The following is a 27,967-nucleotide window of genomic DNA, read 5'->3' on the forward strand; positions in this document are numbered from 1 at the left end:
CAGGTCATGGCCTTGGGGGTTGTGGGATCTCGAGTCCCACGTCAGGCTCCGTACTCAGCGTGGAGTTTGCTTGGGATTCTCCCTCTCCGTCTCTCAAAATAAATAAATAAAATCTTAAAAAAAAGTTTAAGTCCCAGTAAAACTAGTAAAAACCTAACATGTACCTGAAATATGAGAGTAAATGTAGACTACGTAGCAGGAATATTTTCTGATTTGAGCTAATTCTCCCTCATTTTCAGATAAATGTCAAGTTTTCATTCTCTTAAGTTCTCATTTTTTGGCTCATAGAACATTTATATTAATACCAGATACATACTTTCTGAGGAATTGTTATATTGGCAACAAAAATTTACAGTGAGATTAAAGGAAAAGAATATTAGACGTATGTTTTGAACTTATAGCTTAACTATATTGGAAGTTCACTGGCAGAGTGATCAACTCTCCATTTTCTATTGCTTGTTTGGCTTAACTCAGAACAGGACTAGCATTCTGTAAATAGGAAGATAGAGGGCTTATTTTTCAGAAGCTGCCCTGCCTTGGGCCATTCGTAGTCACCCTTATTTTTTTCCGTATTTTATTTTTCAAAAACTTGGAGACTTTTTGGAAGATGAAAATGCCCAACATTGGCCCCTCTCAATTATTTAATAGTTTTTATAATTAACGGGAGGAATCAGGCAATGCCTTGTATCTTAAAACCTAGAAAATTTACTTTGAATGGCATTTGGCTTATTTAAGTCTTGTAGCAGTTACAATAGTTGAATAATTTATAGTTACAATTATTCTAAACTTTCATGCCAAGAAATAAGACCTTCAGATAATTACCTCAGATTTCATATAAAATTGAATAATGAGTTGTTTTTTATTTTAGGTAGTTAAAAAAAATCAGTGTTTTAAATATAGCATTAGTTCCATTTACAAATACTATTTCCAAAATAATTCTTTTACCAAGGCCTAGAAAAATAACACAACCAAATAAAATTTTCTTTGGATACCTCTATTAGAGATAGGCTCAGGTTTTCACATGGAAAAGTATGGTGATATGGAAATACATTTTATTATCAAGCTTTTTGAGGATATTTACAAAAAAGTGGGATGTAACAAAAAAATATAAAAATGTACGGAACAGTGTCATTATAGACTACTTTGTACATTATCCAATGTTTCTAACAATTATTTCTTATACAAAAACGACTTCAAGACCAAAAAAAAGGTTATGCAGGTTATACAGTATCTGGAGTATATGACTCCACTCCAAATTATCTGACAGTGCCTTTACAAATTTTTTTAGAAAACTTCTTAGGCATTCAACAACACAAACAAAAAGAGTGCAATTAATTGCATGGCTTGTAAAGTTTGATTATGTAAGTATAGCAAACATCGTTCCAGTTAATTTTCACCTTACGCAGTAAAACCATAATAGGGTGCCTCAGGACTCAGAATTACTCCATTTTAGCACGCTGGTATAAACAGACTTACTTTGGACAAATGTGGGGAAGTCATCCCTAAAAGGTTTTGCAAAATTTGATAAATTTTTAAAATTCGCACAGAATGACCTACTGAGAGACACTGTGTTTCCTGGCGATCTGTACGGGTAGGAAGTGCAGCACAGTGGTTGGGGTGGGGGCAGGGTGTCACCGGGGTTCACCTCCACATACTGTGACCCTCTGCAGCTGGCTAATCTTCCTGATCTGTGAGATGGAGTCCATAATGAACTCACTCTGTGGCTGCTGTGAGGGTAAGTAAGTAAAAGAGCTCAGAACAGAGGAGACTGCATGGGGGCTCCTTTCTCAACAGTACTTTTAGTCCTGAATAATGGAGTAGCTTCAGGGCTCTCTCAAGCCCTCTCCAGGGACATTCTTTTCTTTTGCTACCTCAGACTCAGTGGGGCAATGATAGTTCACACTTTATGGAGTATGAGTATCTTCATACATAGCCCATCTTCACAACAGCATTGTGAGGAAGGCAGAGGCAAGAATTATGGTCATTTTATAGATTGAGGATCTTGAGGCTCAGACAGAGTGGAGCCAAGACTTAAGACTGGATTTTCTGACTCCAAATCTTTTGCTTTTTGGGGGGAAAAAAAAAGTTTACAAGTGATTACTGTGGAATGAAGAAACAAAAAGCCACTAGTTTTTTTAAATAAGTGGGTGGTCCCAGAGCTTAAACTTTTTTTGGGGAGAAAACCATTAGTAACTTTTTAAAAGCTATGAAAAAGTCTAACCTCTTAAACATTATATCTGAGTAGAGAAACACTTCTTTAGTGGGCTGCTGGTGCTGAAATGTTAAAAAAAAAAATTATAAGGGTAGGGCTATGATATCAGCAGAGCAAATGAAAGAATAAAATAAATGTTTCATGCTCCACCCCACCCATCCCCCAAACTGCTTAAAATAATTGATATAAAAACATTCCAGATATCTGTAAAGCCTTCCACTAACCTAAGGGAAGAAAAAAAGGATACACTCTTTGTGGTTCTTCTCCGTAGCATTAATTGATCCTGTACTGGCCTTACTTTTAATAATTTTCTTCCTCCAATTACTGAACTCTGTGTAAAGATAAACTGTGTAATACAAGTTCAGATCTATACTCACTGAACATTGGAAACGTGCGGTGGCATTACAGTGGGAACGTGAGTACACAGCAGAGGGGCTGAGCGAGGGGCAGACCGACCAGCAGGCCCTCCTCCCGGTTCTGTGACACCAACTGCCCCAAATTATCTTAGAGGCCGTTCCAACATACTCACAAAAGGGGACTAAATTTTTATGTTGTAGAGAGCATATTAAGAATGTAGCTCCAAAGGTTAGGGATCATGGTTTTGGACTCTTGACTGACCTAAAAAAAGAAAAAAAAAAAGGTAAAACAGCCTAGCATCTAGGAAACATTTCTAGGCTCCTAGGAAAAACCCCTCGTGCATCTGTGGTTAAACAAATGTTTAGAGTCCTCACAGGAACCCTTGTGCTGGTGGCCCCTCCTCAGTTCTCTCTTAAATGCACACCTGGTTAGAACTCTTACATGATTTGATCAAGATTTGCAATGGCTGGACTCTAAGCTTTCCTTTTTCTCCTTTTTAAAAAATAATGGAACAGGAAAGGGAAGATAAATTAAATGCCACTATAGTACTAAAGTGAAAAATTAGGAAAAAATACAAAAACCAGTCATTGCTATGCTATGAAAAGCTTCATCTTGGTTCCATTGTATATTTTTATTAGTTTCCCCTCTTGTACCTACTCATGAACTACAGTACTGGTGTCACTGATTCCTTATCATATTCCCCATGTCTTTGCACCCTTGCAGATGACAACCTACAAACAACAGTTGTGCAGCAAAATATCAGTCCATAAAATGAAATCCTTCCTTATTGAAGTTAGCTCATTGATAATTAAGGATCTTCTTCCATATCATCTGGGTTGGGAGCCATAATGAAGTGCTTTGGGTACACAAGATTGTGGGTGTATGCATGTATTTCCCAGCGGGCGTCGTCACTTTCATGTGTAATGTAACGTTCACCGATGCGAGTTTCAAATTCTCTAAGGTCAAGCCAAGTCTGATAGTCCTAGGAAAAACATGAAGTAATTTTAAAAGTAAATAGGAAAAACATGAAGTGATTTTAAAAGTAAAAGAAACAAATACTGTGAACTTTTTTTTCTTAGCACCCCAGTCACAAAATTGACAACCCAAACTCCTAAGTACTTGCTATACAGTAAGTTCCATTTGTAACATTTAAATTAGCGATATTAAATACTTTTTCAAATTTAGAATCTCTAGTGAAGTAACTAGTTTCTACAACTAAAAAGAAAAAATTACCTGAGGCTTCTGAGATAGCTAATAATAATCACTAAAACATTCTGTTCTATACTCTGACCTTATACCCACACTTTACTCCTCAAAATAGGGGAAAGTACTTAGAATCTACTACCAGGATAATTTAATAATCATGGAGACTAACTATGATTGCATTTGTTTTGAAGTTAATGCTACCCCCTACTCCCTTTAAAATAGTTCTAAAGCTTCTCTTTACTCTGAAGTTTGGCAGTATCTTTTGACAAATCTACGCAATAGCTTTTGGGGGAATTCAGCCAAACATTTTAAATGGCATTTCTGATCTCATCAATGCAATATGAATCTTCTGGTGGATGTTTTTAAAATAAAATATGTTTGACAAAATAAGATGCTTATCTTACAAAAAGGTGAAATGAAACATAAGGTCATCTAAAAAGGCTAAATCACTGCTTTCAGTTCATGGGAGTTCAATTGCCTATCAGTTCTGCATTTCAGTGGTTTACTGCAAAACCTCCAGAGATGCAGCCACAGGACAAACTAATCACTGTAGACACTTACAGTAGTCGAAGACGAGGAGAATCTGTTGATCTTAGAGTGGTTTCGTTAAGTAAGACAAATTACAACGAACCGCTCAAATGAGGATCACGAGAGAGAGATTAAGGTGTTTTTTGTTTTTGTTTTTTTACCTGCAGCCAGGGATGACTGAGAGATTTGTCCACACTGTAACGTTTTCTCATCTTCACTTGAAGTAGGTTGTTTATCAAATCAATTGCTAAGAGAAAAGATGAAATCAGACACGTGGATTTGGGCATATGGGGCAAACCAAACCTGTGAGTCTGCTAAGAAGGCAGTTCAATCCACAGAAATACAGGGTTGAGGGTTTTCATTTCTCAAAGCCACAGTCTTATAGCTAACCTGTTAGTGATCCGTGAACATTTACTGAGCTTAGAGTACCTATCTTAGGGGGTGTGCCCGTTTGGTTAAGGAGGCAGTGCAGAGTACACGTTCAGCATGGCAGAGGGTCGGTTAGTACCCGCCGCCTTTTCTCCTCATCTGTAAATGAGGTTGTTGAAAAGATGAAATAATACACGTAAAGGGCTTGGAATCATGCTCAGCACGTAAGTGCTTAGTATTAGCTATTATTATTTCAAAATGAGTTAAAAAAATTGATTACAGACTGACTTGCTGTGTCCCTCCAATGACACCATTCCCTAGTCCCTGGCTTGGTCTGCGGAGCCAAAGCCACTGCCCTGCCTCTACACATGGGGCTAGACTGACGTGGTAACTTATTACCACAAGTTCATACTCAACAGGTTTTACACAAATACGTTCATGGTGTTTGGTGTATATGGTGAGATGCTGGCATACTTATTTCATCCAGTTATTTGAAGGAATGGAGCAACTGCAAAACCAAAACCACGATATGAGTGCATACTGGCTACACACAGTGTGACAGTACATTTGAAATGTTGATACAAAGGCCTGGACCCAGGAATGAGCCAAACGAAAGGTTTACATTGTACCCATTCTGTTTCTCTTCTTCATACCACAGGTATTTTAATTATGAGCATCTCTGGTTCCAGATACTTCAAACTTTTACCCGCTGTTCCTTAAGTGGTTGTCCACCAGTGCATCAGAATCATTTGGAGTATTTATTAAAATGCATTCCTGGTGTCATGCCAACTGGTGAAGTGGCATCTCTGGGATAGAGCCAGGGGTTTTCCAACTGATTATTCCAATATTAGAGGTCTGCAGACCACACTGGCCCAGGAACTCTAAGAGGAACTCTAAGAGAAACCCTCATACGTACTTCAGTTAGCTGTTCGTTACCAAGTAAGCGTGCTACTGTCTTTACATGTTGTTCCTCAAGCTTTCCCAGTTTAATGGGCTGTTAATTCCTATGATTAGGTCTGGTCCTTTTGGAAAACAGGAAAGAGTCCTGTTCTAAAGGTTGGCCAAATCCAGGTGGGATTATTTCCCTAGTAGGCTTCTATTCAATATGCGGCTATTAAATAAGTTGTGTGTGCCCTTCCCGGCAGTATCAAAATCAAACTAAAGAGGGACAGCCAAGGCATTCTTGATGGGTATAGAACCCAGGCTCAAAAACCTTTACTGCTCAGGGAAAACAGATGTATCCTTCTTAGGATTGGTCCACAGGATGGCTGCAAATAAACTGGAGAATGTCTATAAAGTTCATCCTAGGTATAAAGAACTTGAAAGACAGGTCTCCATTCAAGGAGCTTATAATCTAGTTCTGAAAATAAGTAATTATGAAAAGAAAGAATACTTAAAGAAAAATATCTCCTCCTAGTAGCCTAAGTTGATCTTACCAAGTTCAGAGGAGGGGCTCAGGGAAGACTTCATAGATGAGCCACAAGTCTTGAAGGACTGGAAGGATTTCCGTAGCAAGGAGGAGGGAGTGTAGGCAAGGGAAAGGCCTAAGCAAAATGCAAAAAGTAGCTAGGAAGAATAAACTAGGTTTTATGGAGGGAAGCATGGGAGGGTAGACTCGGGCTGTCTCAGGGAGACCTACAGCAGCAACGTGGTTAAAGGGAGGCCAAGGTGTTTGGGGAAGATTAGGACGAAAGCAGTGTTTCCTAAAGACCGATCTGGCCGCAGTGGTGACTGGGAAAGAGACTAACGGATAGGACTGGTAAGATATTTTAGTAGTTTCAAAAGGAGGAAACTGGGGCCTGGATTAGTGCTACGCCTGGGCGCTATAAGGAAATTAAAGAAGAGACAATGTAGAAGGAAGAGTGCTCAAAAGCTGGTTGAATTTGAAAGATGAATATGAGAAATTAAAAAGACGAGCCAGAAGAGACTGGCTGATTTGGGAATCACAACGATTTTTAGACTAAAAGGTGTAGAGCTAAAACTTTTTTTTTTTTTTTTACCTTCACCAGAAATTTCTCTCCAGGGATTTGGTGGATACATAAATGCAGCATTTTGGATTTGGTCATTTATATCTTCATCTTCATTGAAAGGAAATGTACCACTGAGGCTCACATAGACGATAACTCCCACTGACCACATATCTAGAGAACGGTTGTAACCTTTGCTCCTGAGAACTTCAGGGGCTAAGTATGCTGGAGTTCCTACCACAGATCTCCTGAATGACTTTTCACCAATGATGCGTGCAAAACCGAAGTCACACAGCTTCACCTGGAAATAAAAAGATGTTAATTTTGCATTTTCATCTGTCAATCTCTCTATACACACCTGTCCCTAAGTACGATACTGAATCATTTCAACACACCTGCCAACTGTACTGATTATGAAAATCAGATGGATGCAGAGAGGGAAATTGTACAATACCCTTTTCCCAAAAGAGAGATACATTTATAACCCTGTGATGTATTACTGACATAGTATGAAGAGGCTTTTCCTAGTGCTTATTTCAAAAAACCACTTTTAAGTTCTAGCTTCCAGAATGCCAAAAACCAGTGGTCAAAGGTTTTTTTTTTTTTTTTTTTTTTGATGAAATGGGAGGGTGTTGATTTTTTATCATTTGGCTTTTAAGGAGCTACTTTTCTGTCATCTGCGAGCAGAAATTATGTGTCTCATTTTTGAATCCTCAGTGACCTCGTAGTGCCTGATCACATAAAGGTACTCAATAAATGCTGAATGAAAAGTAAGTTGGTATTTAAAAACTGACCCTTTATTTTGCTTAATCCTAGAATCTATATTCCTAAGTATTACTATCAGTTGGCAAGTAACTTAAATTGAGGTATAGTAAAGAACTATTAATGTAGCCCATAAAAGAGCAATGCTAGAGACTGCTTGAAAGAATAAGAGCAAAAGTGTTTTCTAGGACTGTGAAACATGATGGCTAGTCAGTTTTGGATCAGAAAAAAGTTGTATCTGAAGGTAACAGTCACTACAATATCCTTTTGGGAAGTAATGACATACCCATGGTGAACAAGCAAATGCCAAGTACTTTCCAGAGGAAATGCCCCGACCCACAAAATGATAAATTATGATAAATTGAGAAAAAAGGGATTTGTCCTCTACAACCAATGGTATAAACAGTGCCTGGAAAGCAGAGATGAAGGTGTATTCAAATGCTTCTTGCTATTACTAGGACATGGACCCTGGTGCATGTTTTTATGATTATTATTCTGTGTCATTACTGAATGTGGCTCCCTCTGATTGAGTCCTGTAACAATAGGATTACTGACCATGAAGACCTGTGAACTCTCTTTTTTGTTGTTAAATGCCATATTTCCGGTAACATCTTGATAAAGAAAAGATGCTGTGGCAGTTTGGCAACTGAATAAGGAAGTGTGGCCATGGCTAGCACTTGAGCAAAAAGGAATGTCAAGTAAATGATGTTATTTTCCCTTTGTTCATAACAGAAGTCAGAAAGATGGAAGTTTTAGCCTCACTGTAGGGGTATGCATCCTTTGCCCAGACTATTCTGAAGATCAAATGAGATGATAATGTATGGAAACACTTTATTTAAAACATCACACCAACTGTTAGGGAACCCTTTTTGACCTCACAATGTTAGGGAATCCCTTTTAACCACATAGACATTATAAAAGAATAGGATTACTTCCTTGTAAGAGTTGAATAACTTTTAAAAATAATCTTTTTCTTTGAAAGACAATTTGAGTTGTATTTAACTCAAGTGAAATAATTGTCCTTAGTCTAGCCATCTAATTGTGATTTTTCAAATGTTTATAAATAATAGTTTGTCAATAGATAGTCTAGCTGATTGGAGAATTCACCAATGACAAGCATGAAAAATATTTATGGGCACTGCTGACAAATATTCCTCAGGAAGATTATTTCAAACTTTGGGTTTATGAGGCGTTTTTTTAGGTTATGAAATAATTTTGGATCAAGATCAATACTCTTTAGTGAAATGAAATTTAACCAAGTAAAAAAATCAATGCAATCCACATAGGACACGGACACACACACACGGGATATACATGTGTGAGTGATGGCAGTAATGGGAAATATAATTCTTACACAGGTTTTGGTGAAAATGTTTGAAATAAAGTACTCTAAAGAGGAAGAGGAGTTGGCTGCCAGCCTCAAAGTCTAGTGTGTCCCCCCACAAAAAAAACCTAGTGTCCCCCACTGTAGGGTTACCCCTGTTTTAGTTTATGGGGAATTTGTCCTGAGCACCAGGCACCAGCCAAGATTGATTCTCCTCGCATCATTCCCAAACCACAGGGAAAGTGAACTGCAGTCTACATGCAAAAAGTTACTCCTTGAGGTCTGGTTAAGTCTAAAAAGTCTCAATGAAAATAATATAAGATCTAAGTTCAGATTATTTCAAGTATTAATCCTCACTGGCAGGTATAAGCTAATTACTTCTGTTAAGGTGGTTATATATCTAAACCTAAAGCACTCCCTTTCATTGGTGCACTGTAATACTGTCAGATACTTAAAAAGGTTCTAGAGAGTATCTCACCTGAGGAAATGGCTCTGCGGATGCAAGCAGCACATTTTCTGGCTTTAAATCACAGTGCACAATATTCTTAAAATGTAGATTTCTCAAGGCAACAAGGATCTGTTATCGAAGAAAACAATTTTTTCAGTGCCTGGAAAAAAAAATCATAGCTAAACCCCCCACCTGAGCTCTTGAATGATATGATAATTTGAAAAGTCCACTACAGTTCATTTTTAACTGAAGTGTTACTCTATTCTTCAAGGTTAAAAATTCCCACAATATCCCAGTATGTAAAAGCACTGCTATTTAAATCTCTGTTTTCAAGTAATCTCGTTTCAAAAAAAAAATAAAATACCTGTGTGACCATGAATTTAGTAATTCGTTCTGGAAGTCGACTTTTCTCACTGGATAGAATCATTTCCAACATATCTCCATGCAGCTTTTCCATTACTACAAAAACTCGTTCTGGAGTTTCAAACATACATTCCAGGTTTACAATCCCAGGATGGTGCAAATTCTGAGGAGTTGCAGGATATTTATATGACCAACTTGAGAAATATTTTTACTATGCAAATATCTAACAATGTACTGCGACTTTCTGGATTACATGGCATAGAAAGAAAAACAGAAAAATAAGCAGTAAAAGCAAACGGTATCACGGATTCGGATTTTCCAAGATCTGTAGTACACTGGATGCACCTAGGGGAAAGGATGTCTTCCCAACTGATTACATAAGCACCCTTGTCCATTACTACTACATTTTTCTTTCTCATTTTTTAGTCTTCTGACACTATGCTAATTTTATGCTGTCCACGAACAGGCACCAGTTGCCAATCAAACTTTAGCCAATTACACAGAACTTTGACTCTTTGGGGCTGTATTGGTGGAGGTCTGTGCTCAAGAGATGGTTCTGTTTCTTTAACTCTGGATTCTCAATCATACCTCCATTTGGTTTTCCCTCTTTCTGGCTCAAGATCTGTACCTCCTTCATCTCATGTTTCTGGAGCACCACTACATTACCAGGGTTGGAGAAATACAAAGTTGAATGTGATACCGTTTATGCTAATAAAAAAATCTATCTTATTGGTTAAACAAAAAAACCTTCCTCAAAAGCAAATTATCCTAAGTCAGCCAGGCTCAGAAATATTCAGTGGCTTTTTATTCCTGGACATAAATCTATTCCTCTGCTTGGACTTTCGTATCTTCACTAATATGGCTTCATTCTCCCTCTTCAATTTTAAATATGCTCTATTGGCCCAGGTGATTAAACTTTTTATTATTAGAAATATATGCTTCTTATGCTTTTATCCTTATTATAGGTACCTAATTATGCTAAGAGGACAAACTTCTTTTTGGCTTATGTGAGGTTGAGCACCATCTCTAAAATGTGTTTTGAATCTGCCCCCATCTCTCAATTCCCACTGTAGTGGCTTTACTTTGAGCTCCCATTACCTCTTTTGGGGACAACTGCAGTAGTTTTCACCTAACACTGTATATACATGCAAGCAATACCTATCCCACGGTACTGTGTCATGTGTATGCATCTTGCTCTGGACCTAGTAAGTTCCCAGACAGCAGAGACTATCTTAGTCATTTTAGCTCAATGTCTGAATCATGGTTGGTGTTTTAAAAAATGATCAAGTGCAAAATATTGTTTACTAATCAATTTAAAACAATTTAATGAGATGATATTCCAAGCAGCAAAATAAAAAAATGACAATTTTATATATAAACAGAAGTGACATGGGTGTGATAATAGTAGTGAGCAGGGGAAGATTCAGAATTTCACAACTCTGATCAGCTTAGAGCTCGAAGTGTGGTTGGCTGTCCCCATGCTGTAGTTGTCTTGTAAGTTTCTCCATGCCCCCCGCCCCCACGCCCTGTAAACGGTGCACACACACAAAAATAGAAGTATGCTGTAACATTATTGTCTCTTAACTTCCTCTGTTTGTTTAAATGTCCTATTTCCTGTGGAGTCTTTTGGTAAATTATACTTTCATAGAGAATCGTTTTCTCCAGGTTTTCAAATTTATTTGATGGAACTGGACCAAGGCAGCATCTTAAAATGCCTTTAAATTTTTTTCAGTATTTGTGGTCATCTCCCCAAGATGTTCTTACTTCTCTTTATTTTTGCTTTCCTTTATTGTTCATTCTTTAACCTCTTGAGTTGCATTCTTAATTCACTTATTTTCATTCTTGTGTAAATATTTGAGGTTATAAATTTTCTGAGCAACAGTCTAAAAGCTGATATACAGTATTTTCACGATCATTTTCTAAATACTTTGAAATCTTGATTTTGCTCTTTAAGAATTACGATATTTAAAAAATTTTCAGGTCGTGGGAGCTTTATGTTTTTTGATTTTATAATTTATTTCTAGTTTTATTGCATTAGGATCAAAGAATACTAATTATCCTGTTTTGAATGAATGAGCTATTCTTTGTTGTTTTTAGGGTACAGACTTCAGTATAAAGTGATTACATTACCTTACACTGTTTAGGCCTACCACGTTGCTAGTTTGGGCTACTTCATCTACCAGGACTACTGATGTGCCTGTCAGTTTCTCCCCGTTTCCTCTCTAGTCTTCCTTTATAAAGGCCGCTACTGTTATTTGGTGTGATCTGCACTCTTCCACTATTAAAGTGCCCTTCTTCCCTTCACTTACTGTGTTCTCCCTTAAATTAAATTTTATCAGATCATGACCCCCCTGGCTTTCTTCTATTTCAGGATGCACCTAGAGAGGATATCACAATTGTAGATCTCAGAAAGAGCCAGCAAAAACAGCCCTTATTGTGGTGCCTCTTCTTACATGCACCCCGGCTCCAACTCCAGTGTTTCTGGAAAAACTCCTCTACCTATTTTATAGGTCTGAACTTTCTTCTGTTTTTAATAGTTTTTTTTTTAAATTTCTGTTTATCATTTTTCTTGTAGCTTTTAGGTGACTTCCAAAAAGAGAAGGGGAAAATGGTGAATTAATACTACAACCAGAAATTTCTCTTAAGTTTCTGATGACATTTTCCCATTTACATAGGGTAGCCATGAGAGCGCCACATATTTTCTCCCATTACTACTCTCTAACCTACCCACTTCAGGTAAGAGCAAAGACATTTTATATTACCACATCCCTATGAAACAAAAGTAAAAAGCCTCCATTTCTTTCCTGCCCCACAACACAGTCCCCAGCAGATGTAGTCATGTTAGCAGTTTATGTAGGTATGGATCCTTTTCTTTACATAACTGTATGTACACATATGCAAAGTACACATTACCTTAAGAAACTACACAAGTGGAACCATTTCACATCTCCATTTAAAAAATTTAATGTTACAGGTAATCCCCCATATAAACACATTTATTCAATAAATATTAAATGAGTATTTGCTATGCGCCTGGTCCTATGTAGGTAGTCTGGATTCATAAGCAAACAAAACTGACAAATATCTCTCATCTCATGGAGCTTATTAATTCTAGCAAGGTGGGGGTAAACAACAGGTAACAAATTAGTAAATTACCCAGTATGAAGGTGGTAAATGCTATGGAGAGAAAGAGGGTGAGGGTGGATGGGTACATAATGCTGAACAGAATGCAAGGGCCTCATGAGGAAATGACATTTGGGCAAAGTCTTGAAGGCGATAAGGGAATATGCCATGCAGATATTGGGGGTGACAGCATTCCAGGCAGAGGGAATAGCTAAAGCAAAGTCCTTGAGACAGGACCATATTTGGCATATTTAAGGAACAGCAAGACAGTCAGTGTGGCCATCCTTCGGAAAAAAGACTCAATTTGTTGAGTGTAGTGTCTATAGTGGAACCTTTTTCAACAGATTTTGGCTCAGCCTAACAGAATATTTGCAGATGTCTGAAAATGTCATGTCCTCCTTTCTATTAAACTGATAGAAATACAGAGATTATCACCAAGCATGCAAGAGAGAGGCTGGATGTTCCTGGGTAAACTATAAGGTCACTCCTTAATCAATGATTCTAGAATTCTTCCTCCCTGCCATTGGAAAGGCCAAAACTATAGTTGCAGTCAGATGCTTAGTCTTTACCCCCTAACCTTTCTTTATAAAGGTGAGGACCTGGGGAAGAAAAACCAGGGATGTCAGTGGAGCTGCAGGAAACCAACAGTACCAGAATCAACTGGCAGGTGGGGTTCAGCCAGACTTTTAGGTTGTTTAATGAGGACTATGTACAAGAACCAGGGGCAAGGACTGGAAAGTAAGAATGACACAGCAGGGAAGGGAGGTGTGGAACCAAAGGGTGGAGTGAGTGAGCGGAGGAGTGCAGGACGTTCCTTTCAACCCATGTCAAATGCTCATGTGACTAAATCTTGTGTAATGGATTTCAACAAATGAGGTAGTATTTGAAAAAAGTTTCCTTTAAAAAATGTTTTTACCACATTCAGACTGTTCCAAGAGAACTGTAATTCAAATACAAAGTAGGCTAAAGTTGATCTTTATATATAGAATTTGAATTTCTACATTGCAAAGGAAATGAAGTCACAGTTTTACAAGTGTACACACACACGCACACACACACAGACACACAGACACACAGAGCAGGTCCAGTGTGGTAGAGGAGAAAGAGCATGTGGTTTGCTCTTAGATTCAAACTCTAAACCTGTCCCCTTCCTGTTGGGTGATGTTAAGAAAAAGTACTTATTAAGTGTAGTTTCTGGCACAAAGTAAGCCATTCACTAAATATAGATTTGGATATAAAAATTGAAAAGAATCTACAACAAAAAGTATGGTATTAAATTTAAGATGAAAATAGCATATTTGGAGACATACTACAATCACTCATCTGTATTCCTGGTAGAGCAGTATCAATGAAAATAACCAGAAGGCTGTACTACCATTGTTGCATTGTGCATTACCCAGAAATTCCTAAATTATTTATTCAGTATTTAGTTTAGAGATGTGTCTGTGATCAGAGTGACAAGGATGAATCAAGCCTTAAGAATATATCCTTAATATTTATTTTTTGTGTATTAGTTGGACAATGAGCAAGATTCCAGAACCGGATATGAAAAAAGATCGCTAACAATATTCATATCCTAATACAGTCTAAATGCTATTAATTTTCTATATGAAGGTAGTTGTATAGGAGGAAATGACCTTGAAGGGACCACAGGTAGCTTGCAGACCACAATCTTTCGATTATCACTCCTCTGAAAAACACAGGAGGCAAAAGTCACTGCTGGTAACCAATAATGTAATACATGTAAAATGAATCCTGTGTTTATAAAAGTTTCTTACCTGCTTCTTCAAGGAAGCCTAAGTTCAGTAGGCTGTGTCTTCTTGAACTTCACTCACAAGCAAATGGGGTTCTAACAGCATTAACTATTTTATCACCATGATTTCTTAAATATTATGCAAAAGCTACACAGTGAATATACATTTGCATATTATAATTTATATGATATTCATAAAAATAAAGATAAAGCTAAATGTTAGTCTGCCAGATGACCCCAAAAGAGGTAAAAATGTTAGATGAAAATAAGAACAGTAATTTATTTAATGGGAGTTAAGTCACTGCCAACATATCTTTAAAAATATACCTTAATGGACTAAAACATAAAATGAAATCTTTAGAGTTTTAAATGAATAAAATAACAAATGAAAAGGTACACAATTTTTAAGCAGACCTTATTTTTATAGCAATTGCTACAATAACCAAACACATCATCTGTGAGCACTGCATGGGTACAGTGCTGACCTCCTAGTCAACTGTGGGGACACAAGCATCCAAGTATTTTGAGCTTCTGGAGTGCTGAATTAAGAATAAATTTTTACTTTTGTTGTTGTTAAGATTTCACTTATGAAAATATGTTTTAAACTACTATCATAATGGCAGTTCTTGTAACTCCTAGATTACTATAACTTAATTTTTCCTTTTAAAAAAAAAAAGACTTAAGGATTTAATGTAGATGCCCACCAGCCTCTCACTGAGCCTAAAGGGCATAAGATGAAAACAGAAGAAAAAATAACCCTTATTCTTACCAGCACACTAAACAGACTTGCATTTAAAAACTCACAAATCAAAAATTAAAACCAATAAAAATCAACTTGGTTTTCTTACCTGTAAAATAGCCACTTCATTACGGAGTTGACTTTCCTGTTTTGTGGGGAATCTCATCTTATCAATTACTTTAATAGCCACATCCCTTCCAGTCTTTCTATGTTTTCCTATTAAAAAAAAAAAAGTATAGAAAAGAAAGAAAAAGCAACTTGACAGCTCATATACAATGTAAAAGCTTTATCAGGAAGTTGAACAAAGACTGAAACTGATACGTATTTCCTTAGATTTCTTTTCTTTGGCTGATTTTTTTTCTCCTTCACTCATCTTTAATTTTAAGAAGTAAATTATATTGGGGGGGCGGAGCAAGATGGCGGAGGAGTAGGAGACCTAGATTTCGTCTGGTCTCAGGAATTCAGCTGAATAGGGATCAAACCATTCTGAACACCTACGAACTCAACAGGAGACCGAAGAGGAGAGTAGCAACAACTCTCTGAACAGAGAAACGACCACTTACTGGAAGAGTCATATTTTATCCCTTCATAGTAGTTACCCTTATTTTTGGCATATATAGATAAGTTGTTCTCTCTTTAAAATTTTGAGATACAGTTTCTTCTAACAGATAAAAATATACCCTAAATCACTAGGGTATGGTTCTGTTCTAGTCTCCTGCCTGATCACATTCTCTCCCTTTTTTCTTTTTTTTTTTAAATCTTCTTTCTTTTTTTAAACAACTTCTTATCTTATCAAGTCCTTTTATAAAATCTTTTATAATTTTCATCTTTACAGTCATCTTCTATCCCTTCATTGTGTCAACCCTTATTTTGTACATATATGTCTTTCTTCCTTTAAAATTTTAGGAGGCACTTTTTTCTAACAGACCAAAATACGCCCAAAATCTAGTGTGTGGCACTGATCTATGCACTAGCCTGATCATATTTGATCACATTCTGCTTTTTTTGTATTGTTCTGTTTTTGTTTTTATCTTTTCTTTTCTTTTTTTTTTTTTCTCTTTCTTTTTTCTTTCTTTCCCTTTCTTTTCCCCTGGTTTCAGGTCTTTTCTGATTTGTATACAGTATATTTTCTGGGGACGTTGTAAACCTGTTAGCATTTTGTTCTCTCATTCATCTCTTCTCCTCTGGACAAAATGACAAGACGAAAAAAATCACCTCAGCAAAAAGAACAAGAGGTAGTACCGTCAGCCAGGGACCTACTCAATACAGACATTAGTACGATGTCGGACCTAGAGTTCAGAATCATGACTTTAAAGATACTAGCTGGGCTTGAAAAAAGCGTGGAAGTTATTAGAGAAACCCTTTCTGGAGAAATAAAAGAACTAAAATCTAACCAAGTCGAAATCAAAAAGGCTATTGATGAGGTGCAATCAAAAATGGGGGCACTAACTGCTAAGATAAATGAGGCAGAAGAGAGAATCAGTGATACAGAAGACCAAGTGATGGAAAGTAAAGAGGCTGAGAAAAAGAGGGAGAAACAACTACAGGATCACGAGGGCAGAATTCGAGAGATAAGTGATTCGATAAGACAAAACAACATTAGAATAATTGGGATCCCAGAAGAAGAAGAAAGAGAGAGAGGGGCAGAAGGTACATTGGAGCAAATAATAGCAGAGAACTTCCCTAACGTGGGGAAGGAAACAGGCATCAAAATCCAGGAGGCACAGAGAACCCCTCTCAAAATCAATAAAAATAGGTCAACACTCCGACATCTATAGTAAAACTTACGAGTCTCACAGACAAAGAGAAAATCCTGAAAGCAGCTCGGGAGAAGAGATATGTAACCTACAATGGTAAAAATATTAGATTGGCAACAGACCTATCCACAGAGACCTGGCAGGCCAGAAAGGACTGGCAAGATATCTTCAGAGCACTAAACGAGAAAAATATACAGCCAAGAATACTATATCCAGCTAGGCTGTCATTGAAAATAGAAGGAGAGATACAAAGCTTCCAGAACAAACAAAAACTAAAGGAATTTGCAAACATGAAACCAGCCCTCCAAGAAATATTGAAAGGGGTCCTCTAAGCAAAGAGAGAGCCTAAAAACAGCAAAGATCAGAAAGGAACACAGACAACATACAGTAACAGTCACCTTACAGGCAATACAATGGCACTAAATTCATACCTTTCAATAGTTACCCTGAATGTAAATGGGCTCAATGCCCCAATCAAAAGACACAGGCTATCAGATTGGATTAAAAAACAAGACCCATCCATATGCTGTCTGCAAGAGACTCATTTTAGACCCAAAGACACCCCCACATTGAAAGGGAGGGGGTGGAAAACCATTTACCATGCTAATGGACACCAAAAGAAAGCTGGGGTGGCAATCCTTATATCAGACAAACTAGATTTTAAAACAAAGACTGTAATAAGAGATGAGGAAGGACACTATATCCTACTTAAAGGGTCTATCCAACAAGAAGATCTAACAATTGTAAATATCTATGCCCCGAACATGGGAGCAGCCAATTATATAAGGCAATTAATAACAAAAGCAAAGAAACACATTGACAACAATGCAATAATAGTGGGGGACTTTAACACCCCCCTGACTGAAATGGACAGATCATCTAAGCAAAAGATCAACAAGGAAATAAAGACTTTAAATGACACACTGGACCAAATGGACTTCACAGACATATTCAGAACATTCCATCCCAAAGCAACGGAATACACATTCTTCTCTAGTGCCCATGGAACATTCTCCAGAATTGATCACATCCTAGGTCACAAATCAGGTCTGAACCGGTACCAAAAGATTGGGATCATTCCCTGCATATTTTCAGACCACAATGCTTTGAAACTAGAACTCAATCACAAGAGGAAAGTCGGAAAGAACTCAAATACATGGAGGCTAAAGAGCATCCTACTAAAGAATGAATGGGTCAACCAGGAAATTAAAGAAGAATTAAAAAAATTCATGGAAACCAATGAAAATGAAAACACAACTGTCCAAAATCTTTGGGATACAGCAAAGGCAGTCCTGAGAGGAAAGTATATAGCAATCCAAGCCTTTCTCAAGAAACAAGAAAGGTCTCAAATACACAATCTAACCCTACACCTAAAGGAGCTGGAGAAAGAACAGCAAAGAAAGCCTAAACCCAGCAGGAGAAGAGAAATAATAAAGATCAGAGCAGAAATCAATGAACTAGAAACCAAAAGAACAGTAGAACAGATCAACGAAACTAGGAGCTGGTTCTTTGAAAGAATTAACAAGATTGATAAACCCCTGGCCAGCCTGATCAAAAAGAAAAGAGAAATGACCCAAATCAACAAAATCATGAATGAAAGAGGAGAGATCACAACCAACACCAAAGAAATACAAACAATTATAAGAACATATTATGAGCAACTCTATGCCAGCAAATTAGATAACCTGGAAGAAATGGGTACATTCCTAGAGATGTATCAACTACCAAAACTGAACCAGGAAGAAATAGAAAACCTGAACAGACCTATAACCACTAAGGAAATTGAAGCAGTCATCAAAAATCTCCCAAGAAACAAAAGCCCAGGGCCAGATGGCTCCCCAGGGGAATTCTATCAGACATTTAAAGAAGAATTAATACCTATTCTCCTGAAACTATTCCAAAAAATAGAAATGGAAGGAAAACTTCCAAATTCATTTTATGAGGCCACCATTACCTTGATCCCAAAACCAGACAAAGATCCCATCAAAAAGGAGAATTACAGACCAATATCCTTGATGAACATGGATGCAAAAATTCTCACCAAAATACTAGCCAATAGGATCCAACAGTACATTAAAAGGATTATTCACCATGACCAAGTGGGATTTATTCCTGGGCTGCAAGGCTGGTTCAACATCCGCAAATCAATCAACGTGATACAATACATTAACAAAAGAAAGAACAAGAATCATATGATCCTCTCAATAGATGCAGAAAAAGCATTTGACAAAGTACAGCATCCTTTCTTGATCAAAACTCTTCAGAGTATAGGGATAGAGGGTACATACCTCAGTATCATAAAAGCCATCTATGAAAAACCTACAGCGAATATCATTCTCAATGGGGAAAAGCTGAGAGCTTTTCCCCTAAGGTCAGGAACGCGGCAGGGATGTCCACTCTCACCACTGCTATTCAACATAGTATTAGAAGTCCTAGCCACAGCAATCAGACAACAAAAAGAAATCAAAGGCATCCAAATCGGCAAAGAGGAAGTCAAACTCTCACTCTTTGCAGATGATATGATACTGTACGTGGAAAACCCAAAAGACTCCACCCCAAAACTGCTAGAACTCATACAGGAATTCAGTCAAGTAGCAGGCTATAAAATCAATGCACAGAAATCAGTGGCATTCCTATACACCAACAACAAGACAGAAGAGAGACAAATCAAGGAGTCGATCCCATTCACAATTGCACCCAAAACCATAAGATACCTAGGAATAAATTTAACCAAAGAGGCAAAGGATCTGTACTCAGAAAACTATAAAATACTCATGAAAGAAATTGAAGAAGACACAAAAAAATGGAAAAACATTCCATGCTCATGGATTGGAAGAACCAACATTGTGAAGATGTCAATGCTACCTAGAGCAATCTACACATTCAATGCAATCCCCATCAAAATACTATCCACTTTTTTCAAAGAAATGGAACAAATAATCCTAAAATTTGTATGGAACCAGAAGAGACACCGAATAGCCAGAGGAATATTGAAAAAGAAAAGCAAAGCTGGCGGCATCACAATTCCGGACTTCCAGCTCTATGACAAAGCTGTCATCATCAAGACAGTATGGTACTGGCACAAAAACAGACACATAGATCAATGGAACAGAATCGAGAGCCCAGAAATGGACCCTCAACTCTATGGTCAACTTATTTTTGACAAAGCAGGAAAGAATGTCCAATGGCAAAAAGACAGTCTCTTCAACAAATGGTGTTGGGAAAATTGGACAGCCACATGCAGAAGAATGAAACTGGACCATTTCCTTACACCACACACAAAAATAGACTCCAAATGGTTGAAAGACCTAAACGTGAGACAGGAGTCCATCCAAATCCTAAAGGAGAACACAGGTAGCAATCTCTTCGACCTCAGCCGCAGCAACTTCTTCCTAGAAACATCACCAAAGGCACGGGAAGCCAGGGCAAAAATGAACTATTGGGATTTCATCAAGATAAAAAGCTTTTGCACAGCAAAAGAAACAGTCCACAAAACCAAAAGACAACCGAGAGAATGGGAGAAAATATTTGCAAATGACATATCAGATAAAGGGCTAGTATCCAAAATCTATAAAGAACTTATCAAACTCAACACCCAAAGAACAAATAATCCAATCAAGAAATGGGCAGAAGACATGAACAGACATTTTTCCAAAGAAGACATCCAAATGGCCAACAGACACATGAAAAAGTGCTCCACATCGCTCGGCATCAGGGAAATCCAAATCAAAACCTCAATGAGATACCACCTCACACCCGTCAGAATGGCTAAAATTAACAAGTCAGGGAACAACAGATGTTGGCGGGGATGTGGAGAAAGGGGAACCCTCCTACACTGTTGGTGGGAATGCAAGCTGGTGCAACCCCTCTGGAAAACAGTATGGAGGTTCCTCAAACAGTTGAAATTAGAGCTACCATTCGATCCAGCAATTGCACTACTGGGTATTTACCCCAAAGATACAAATGTAGGGACCCGAAGGGGTACGTGCACCCCAATGTTTATAGCAGCAATGTCCACAATAGCCAAACTGTGGAAAGAGCCAAGATGTCCATCGACAGATGAATGGAAAAAGAAGATGTGGTATATATACACAATGGAATATTATGCAGCCATCAAAAGGAATGAGATCTTGCCATTTGCAACGACGTGGATGGAACTGGAGGGTGTTATGCTGAGTGAAATAAGTCAATCAGAGAAAGACATGTATCATATGACCTCACTGATATGAGGAATTCTTAATCTCAGGAACAAACTGAGGGTTGCTGGAGTGGTTGGGGGTGGGAGGGATGTGGTGGCTGGGTGATAGACATTGGGGAGGGTATGTGCTATGGTGAGCACTGTGAATTGTGTAAGACTGTTGAATCACAGATCTGTACTTCTGAAACAAATAACGCAACATATATTAAGAAAAAAGAAAAAGAAGAAGATAGCAGGAGAGGAAGAATGAAGGGGAGTAAGTCAGAGGGGGAGACGAACCAGGAGAGATGATGGACTCTGAAAAACAAACTGAGGTTTCTGGAGCGGAGGAGGGTGGGGGGATGGGTTAGCCTGGTGATGGGTATTGAGGAGGGCACGTTCTGCATGGAGCACTGGGTGTTATGAACAAACAATGAATCACGGAACAGTACACCAAAACAAATTATGTAATATATGGTGATTAACATAACAATAAAAAAATAAAAAAAAAGAAGTAAATTATATTTTCCCTTAATGATAGTTGCCCCTATTAAAGGTGGTTTCATTACTTGAAATGGAAGGAAATTTGAATGAACTTGTTTGCTGAAAAATAATCCACTTTATTAAATAAATGGTAGTTAACTACTCTTAGTCTTCAAGCACTGTCAAGATAGAAACATTTTATCAATGGATTAGTTTTATTCTAGGTTCACTGAGTCAGCACAGTTATTTAACCACATATCAGAGCAAGCCTTGAAGCAGAAAGGCCAACTAGGAGGCTACTTAAAGAGGTCAGTGAGGGAGGAACAGGATTTAACATTTCTTTTATACTTTGGATCATAGCTTATAAAAAAGCACTTTTATGTATGTTAGGCTTAATTAACAACCCTATGAGCTATGCAGGTCAAATTTTGTTAGCTCCATTAAACAGAGGAAGATACTAATACACAATGAGCTTAAACGACTCTGCCAATATCATGAGTCACAGTGAGATTTCACATCTTCACACCCGACACAACATGCCAACAGTAGACAAATGGGGCCATTTGTGTTGGAAATCCAGTAAGGCATATCCTTGGATAAACGAGCCCACACAGCCCAACAAAAGCTTCAAGCCATTTATGTTTCCCTCACAAACATCTTTATAATAAGTGAGCTACAGGAAGAGATAAAGACTACTGTGAAACTAATTTCCTGATTCTGTTACTTTGTAAAGTGTGCAGTTGCAATTAAGGAATGAATACTCAGAATGAAAAGGGTGGAGCTAAAAGAATGTAAATCAACCCCTCAGAAAAAAGCCCCTCGACAAAACTGTGACAAGACACAAGAGCTAGCAGAGATCTTTAAATTTCACAGATTTCTAGAGTATGTACAATATGCACCAGGCTGCAGTCGCTTACCTCCATAGACGATACCAAACTGGCCCGAACCAAGCACCTCATCGGCAAAGATCTGGTAAACTGTGCTAATGTCCTATTTAGGAAAGAGGAAGCAGCATTATTTCCCTCTATTCAACACTGTCAACACCTCTGACTCTTTTCATTCTAATACTGAACACATTTTTGTTTTTATGAGAGAGGCAGCTAAGTTTCCCAACATATTTTATGAACACAGACTTTTCATTTCCTAGAAAAGCCCAATTTTAATACTATGACTCTTAATATGCAAGTATAATGTATTCTGTTAACAAGGCCTTTGGAGGCAAAAAAACGCTCTGAAAGAAGAAAATCTTGTATTTAGTAAGTAATTATATAAAGTAAATTAACATAAAAAATTAAGAACATAATTTTACCTATTTCACCATTAAAGAGATTTGCTATCTTTGATTTGAGAGAAAAACTCAGAAGGTTCATATTATTGAGATTAGGCTCATTTTGAAAGCCTGATAAAAAGGGTATGTGTGAGAAAGTCTGTAACTCGGATCCCTCCCATTCTTCTTCTCTCCCTCCCCTCGTTCTTGGGCTGGCTGTTGCTGTGGGAATACTGGGGCACTCTCCAGGCCCCCCTAGCACTTCAGTCAGGGGCCCCCTTGTCTGGGTATGTGCCACAGTCTGCAGGAGTCAGGCGCTCCATCTCCGTCGGTGTCACACTCCCTGCCAGCGCCTGTCTCATGGTGGTAACTCAATTAAGTAAATGGAATCGCACACACCTCAATTTCTCACTGGTAAAGGGGATATAATAACATCTATTTCAATGGATTTTTAAGTAAATTAAATGACGATATAACCAAATGTCAAGTCCATGGCCTGGCATATAAAAATCGTTTAAATTAGGTAATCTTAAATTGCTGACTTCTCTGGGACTTGGCTTTCTCATCTGGAAAAGTATTGGTCTACATCTCTAGGTCCCTCCTATTTTAAAAAATGCCCAAGACTTTATGACTGTCATCAACATTTATTAAGCCCTAACTGTATAGAGGACTCTGTAAAAGGTAGCTAATTTGTAAAACAGACCTAGTTAAGAGGTTTATGATGTATTAGGGAAACATAAAAATCTATTAAGAAGATAAATAATTCGGGACATAATCAGGGTCAGATAAGTACCACTTATTTGTAGAGGCTCTCCTAACACCTTTTCTTTACTAACTCACCAGAATAACCTGTACTTTCCATTCCCTCTGAAAAGAATATATTGACTGATGTCTACAGTAACCTCATAAAATGGATGTGGTATCCCAATGAGTAACTCTTAAAACTGAATTTGTTCCCAAACCCATTATGCCAAATGTGCTTGTTATTGATTATATAGTTTAATCACAAAAAATTAAATATGTATACTATATAAGTCAATGAAACATGAGAGATTTCTGTGAAAACAAAATCGTCTTAGAAACTCCCTAAAAGGGACGCCTGGGTGGCTCAATTGGTTAAACATCTGCCTTCGGCTCAGGTCATGATCCCAGGGTCCCAGGATCGAGTCCTGCATCGGGCTCCCTGCTCAGCCGGGAGTCTGCTTCTCCCTCTGCCTGCCGCTCACCCTGCTTGTGCTCTCTCTGACAAATAAAAACAAAACAAAACAAAACAAAAAACTCCATTAAGGGGGTGCCTGGGTGGTGCAGTCAGTTAAGCGTCTGACTCTTGGTTTCAGCTCAGGTTGTGATCTCAGGGTGGTGAGATCAAGATTGAGCCCCGCACTAGGCTCTGTGCTCAGTGTGGGGTCTGCTTGAGATTATCTCTCCCTCTCCCTCTGGCCCTCCTGCTTGTGCTCTCTAAAATAAATCTAAAAAAAAAAAAAAAAAAAGAAACTCCATAAAGATGAGACACCAAAACAACCGCTATCAATTTATTTGTGAGCAAAACAAATACCAGACTGTGGGAGTGAGGATTCTGTTCCCAGAATATTTCACAAGTATCCCTGGTTCTACTTTAAAGAAACAAAAAGTGGAAATTATAGAGAATGCATTATGGGTGTTGTTGTATAATAACTTGAGTGGCCTTTGTCCCTGGTTCCTAAGAGAGAGACTCTAAATCCTTGGAATTTCCCAAGTCATAGGAGTATCTGAGGTTATGTTATTCATGAGCCCCTCAGATCACACCTGAATTATGCTAACAAGATGATTCAGGATGGGGGAGGGTCACCAGAAAGACCAACCACGTGATTAGAGTGTTGAGGCTTTGAACCAGTCCAAACTCAGGGGGGACAATGGGGGGTAGGAGATTGAGTTCAATCATGTGGCCAATGATTCAGTCAATCATGCCTACTTAATGAAACTCCAATAAAAACTTTGGGCACTAAGGCCCAGGTAACTTTCCAGGCTGGTGACAGATCAATGTGCTGTAGGCTTGCTTGTCCTGATTTCAGGGAGAGAATGCAGAAGCTCTACATTCAGAACTCTCCTGGACTGCACCCTATGTGTCTTTGGTTGGCTGGTCCTGATTTTTGTTACAATAAAGCTGTAATCATAAGTCCAGCACTCTCCTGGGTTCTGAGACATTCTAGTGAATTACTGAACCTCAGTGTGGATTTGTGGGAATCCTCTGACTCTGTAGCTAGTTGGTCAGAAGTATGGGTGAACTGGGGACTCCTGCACTTGTGGCTGGTGTCTCCTGCACTTGTGGCTGGTGTTCCTTGTTAGGAACGGTGCCCTTAACCTGTGGAGCCTGCACGAAATCAGGGTGATTAGCATCAGAACTGCATTACTACATTACAAATGTGGTTGATGCAAGAAAGACATAGTGGAATTCTACTTAGCAGACCCATACTCAAAGAAGAAGTCTCAGCCCTGTGACAAAAGCAAATCAATCAATGTGCATATATGCATGTTTTAAGGTATAATGAAAATTTTAAGGTTTTATAAGAATCATTTTTATATGCTTCCCAACTTCAATCAACTTTTTGTTTAACCAATGAAATTTTTGTTCTAATCAAATTAGATAAGGGAACATCCATTAGTCAAATAATAACTGCTAGAAAAGGTCTTCACAAAGACCAGTTCTGAACCTTTTGCCTTCTCAGCTATGAATAGGCATGTCCCTCAAGTTCTCAGGGGATCCTTCAAAGTTAGTGACCTCATGTTTGTGTAATCCCTCTTTCCCTCCCCAAGAATCTACCTCCCACTACGACAAGAGATACACAGATTACATCTCCTCGAAACCCTCTATTCCCTGGAACACTACTGGATATCCAGTCTTCATTGCAGTCTTAGAAAAGCCAACATCTATATGCTACAGAGAGCTATTACAGCTGGATGCCCCAAGTGGAAGATGGTGAGATTTTAATCAGAGAAATTTATATATAGCCAATGAGCTATTTTAAGACTTCTTTTTCTAGCCTTTTTTTTCTTTCTAATCCAGGGCTGGCAAATTAGTTTGCAGGCCAAATCTAGCCTGTTGGCTCTTTTTGTACAGGCTCCTGATCTAAGAATAGACTTTACATTTAAATGGTTAAAAAAGGGAAAATAATAGTAGTATTTTTTGACATGTGAAAATTACATAAAATTCAAATTCAAGTGTCCATAAATACAGTTATACTGGGACACAGTCATGCTCATTCCTTTATGTACTACCTATGGATGCTTTCTCACTACCATGGCAGAGTGAAGTAATTGGGTATGGTCCCCAAAGCCTAAAATATTTATTACCTATTCCTTTATAGAAAATATGCTAACCCCTGTCATAATCCCTAATACATGCCTACATATAGCAGCCAAACTTCTATTCACTCTTCCTTAAAAGTCTTGTATGTCCCTGCTTCCCTCTATTTGCCCATCCCAGTCCCTGTACTTGCACGAACTATTATTGTTCCCTGCCCTCATCCTCGGCACTTCAACTGAAATTCCTTTCCATCCTTGTGGGCACAGCTCATGTTTCACTTCCTTGAGGAAGTTTTCCCTGCTGACCCAGCAAGAAGTAATCTCTCCCTTCTCTTTGAACCAGTCTATCACTATGTTATATTCTACTATCGCTTGTGAAAAAGTTATCTTTATTCTCACAATTTAAAAAATCTGCCTTAGTTTCCTTCATAAAGCACAGCTCCTTAGAGTAGTTATCAGCCACAAAATCTAGCCGGTGTCTCTAGGCCACGTACTCAATAGTGTGGCCTATGAACTTTTTTTTTATTCAAATATAATTAACATACAGTGTTATATTAGTTTCAGGTGTACAATATAGTCATTTACAATTCTAAATGTTTCTTAGCGCTTATCAAGATAAATGTATTCTTAATTCCCTTTATCTATTTCACCCATCCCCCCACCCAACTCCCCTCTGGCAACCACCAGTTTGTTCTCTAATTCTAAAAGTTTGTTTTTTGTCTCTTGAACTTATTTCTCTAATAAGATTTTCACATCTTATTTTACCTATTTTAATTACCCAATTTGCATATTTTAGCTGTAATTTTTACTTACCACATTTTCCTGGATCTGACAATTAGATACAGAGATACTAGTAGACAAATCTTCTGTAAAACAGAAGGATGATGTATGAGAAAAGAACAAAATTGTTATATGACTTAATATTAACAATTTGCTCACATGTGAATGCCCACACTATATTAAATTTTAAAAACTGGCTAACATACAGTTAATATAATTATGTTCTTTGAAAAAATTTATCCACACACACAATAACCAACCCACCAACAAGAAACTGGTCAAATAAAATATGATACATCCATACAAAGAAATACTATCTAAACAATTAATGGTGTAGAGCTATCCATACTGAGTTAGAAAGCTATCCATGGCACATTAAGTTAGAAGGGCAAGTTGTAAGGCAGCAGTATTTGAATTAAAAACAAAGAAAATATGATACTTCTCGTGAATGAGAGTAAGGGTTGGGGAACAAAGACTTTAGTCTTTATATACTTCTATACTGCCTGCATTTTCTAAAACATAAAAAGCATGCATTACTTTAATAGTAAAAAAATTAGATAAATTAGATTATATACTGACACTGAAATACATCTGATACACATTAATTAAATAGTGGCTAAAAGCAAGCTGCAAAAAGAACAGAGTATGACCACATTTTTTGTAAAAATAAAAATATAACAATACAGTATAGATAATATCAGCTTCCCTTCTCCCCAAACCAAGAAATATACACCAAACTGTTCATAATGGTTTTCTGAGGGGAGAGATATAGGAGCAGGAATAAGGGGGTGTGTTACAAGTGTACAGAAGGACTTTCTCATTTTATATTCCATATTACTGTAAAGTTTATATGTCTGTATTACTTTGGTAAGCAAAGGAAGTAACTGACAAAAAAGAGAAAAGGGCCACATGGAAAGTAAGAGACTAGGTCTCAAACATCTAGAATCTCAGAGAGAACTCAAAGAAGCAAGATGTGATATTTCCTTTATGATCCCAAATATAAAAATTTAGAACAAGAAAATGTAAGCATACTATACGTCAAAAATAAGTAACATGACTGTCAAAGACTG

The 27,967-nt window shown here is 37.7% G+C and overlaps 2 protein-coding genes across 13 annotated transcripts in view; one reads left to right on the forward strand and one right to left on the reverse strand.

Annotated features, from left to right (window-relative positions):
* NDUFAF7 (NADH:ubiquinone oxidoreductase complex assembly factor 7) overlaps positions 1-7,413 on the forward strand; it is a 39,077-nt gene extending 31,664 nt beyond the window's left edge. For 7 of the 8 annotated variants that reach the window (XM_025868068.2, XM_025868070.2, XM_025868069.2 and 4 more), the window contains one exon: positions 6,682-7,413. The gene's annotated coding sequence lies outside the window, so the exon portion shown is untranslated. Of the gene's footprint in view, positions 1-5,330; positions 5,612-6,681 lie in introns of all 8 variants that reach the window. The other variant, XM_073897295.1, reaches the window with a different exon arrangement.
* Positions 979-27,967, reverse strand: part of PRKD3 (protein kinase D3) — a 90,470-nt gene continuing 63,481 nt past the window's right edge. For all 5 annotated transcript variants that reach the window (XM_073897292.1, XM_025868065.2, XM_073897293.1 and 2 more), the window contains 8 exons: positions 26,931-26,983; positions 22,486-22,558; positions 15,261-15,367; positions 9,538-9,699; positions 9,204-9,302; positions 6,673-6,940; positions 4,465-4,550; positions 979-3,551 (listed from right to left, as the gene is read on the reverse strand). In XM_073897292.1, coding sequence (XP_073753393.1) covers positions 3,378-3,551; positions 4,465-4,550; positions 6,673-6,940; positions 9,204-9,302; positions 9,538-9,699; positions 15,261-15,367; positions 22,486-22,558; positions 26,931-26,983 — 1,022 coding nt within the window. In that variant the 3' untranslated portion in view covers positions 979-3,377. The remainder of the gene's footprint in view (positions 3,552-4,464; positions 4,551-6,672; positions 6,941-9,203; positions 9,303-9,537; positions 9,700-15,260; positions 15,368-22,485; positions 22,559-26,930; positions 26,984-27,967) is intronic.

The sequence above is a fragment of the Callorhinus ursinus genome, unplaced genomic scaffold (assembly GCF_003265705.2).
Source record: "Callorhinus ursinus isolate GAN/ISIS: 27379988/994484 unplaced genomic scaffold, GSC_fseal_2.0 scaffold10, whole genome shotgun sequence".
Taxonomy (NCBI): Eukaryota; Metazoa; Chordata; class Mammalia; order Carnivora; family Otariidae; genus Callorhinus; species Callorhinus ursinus.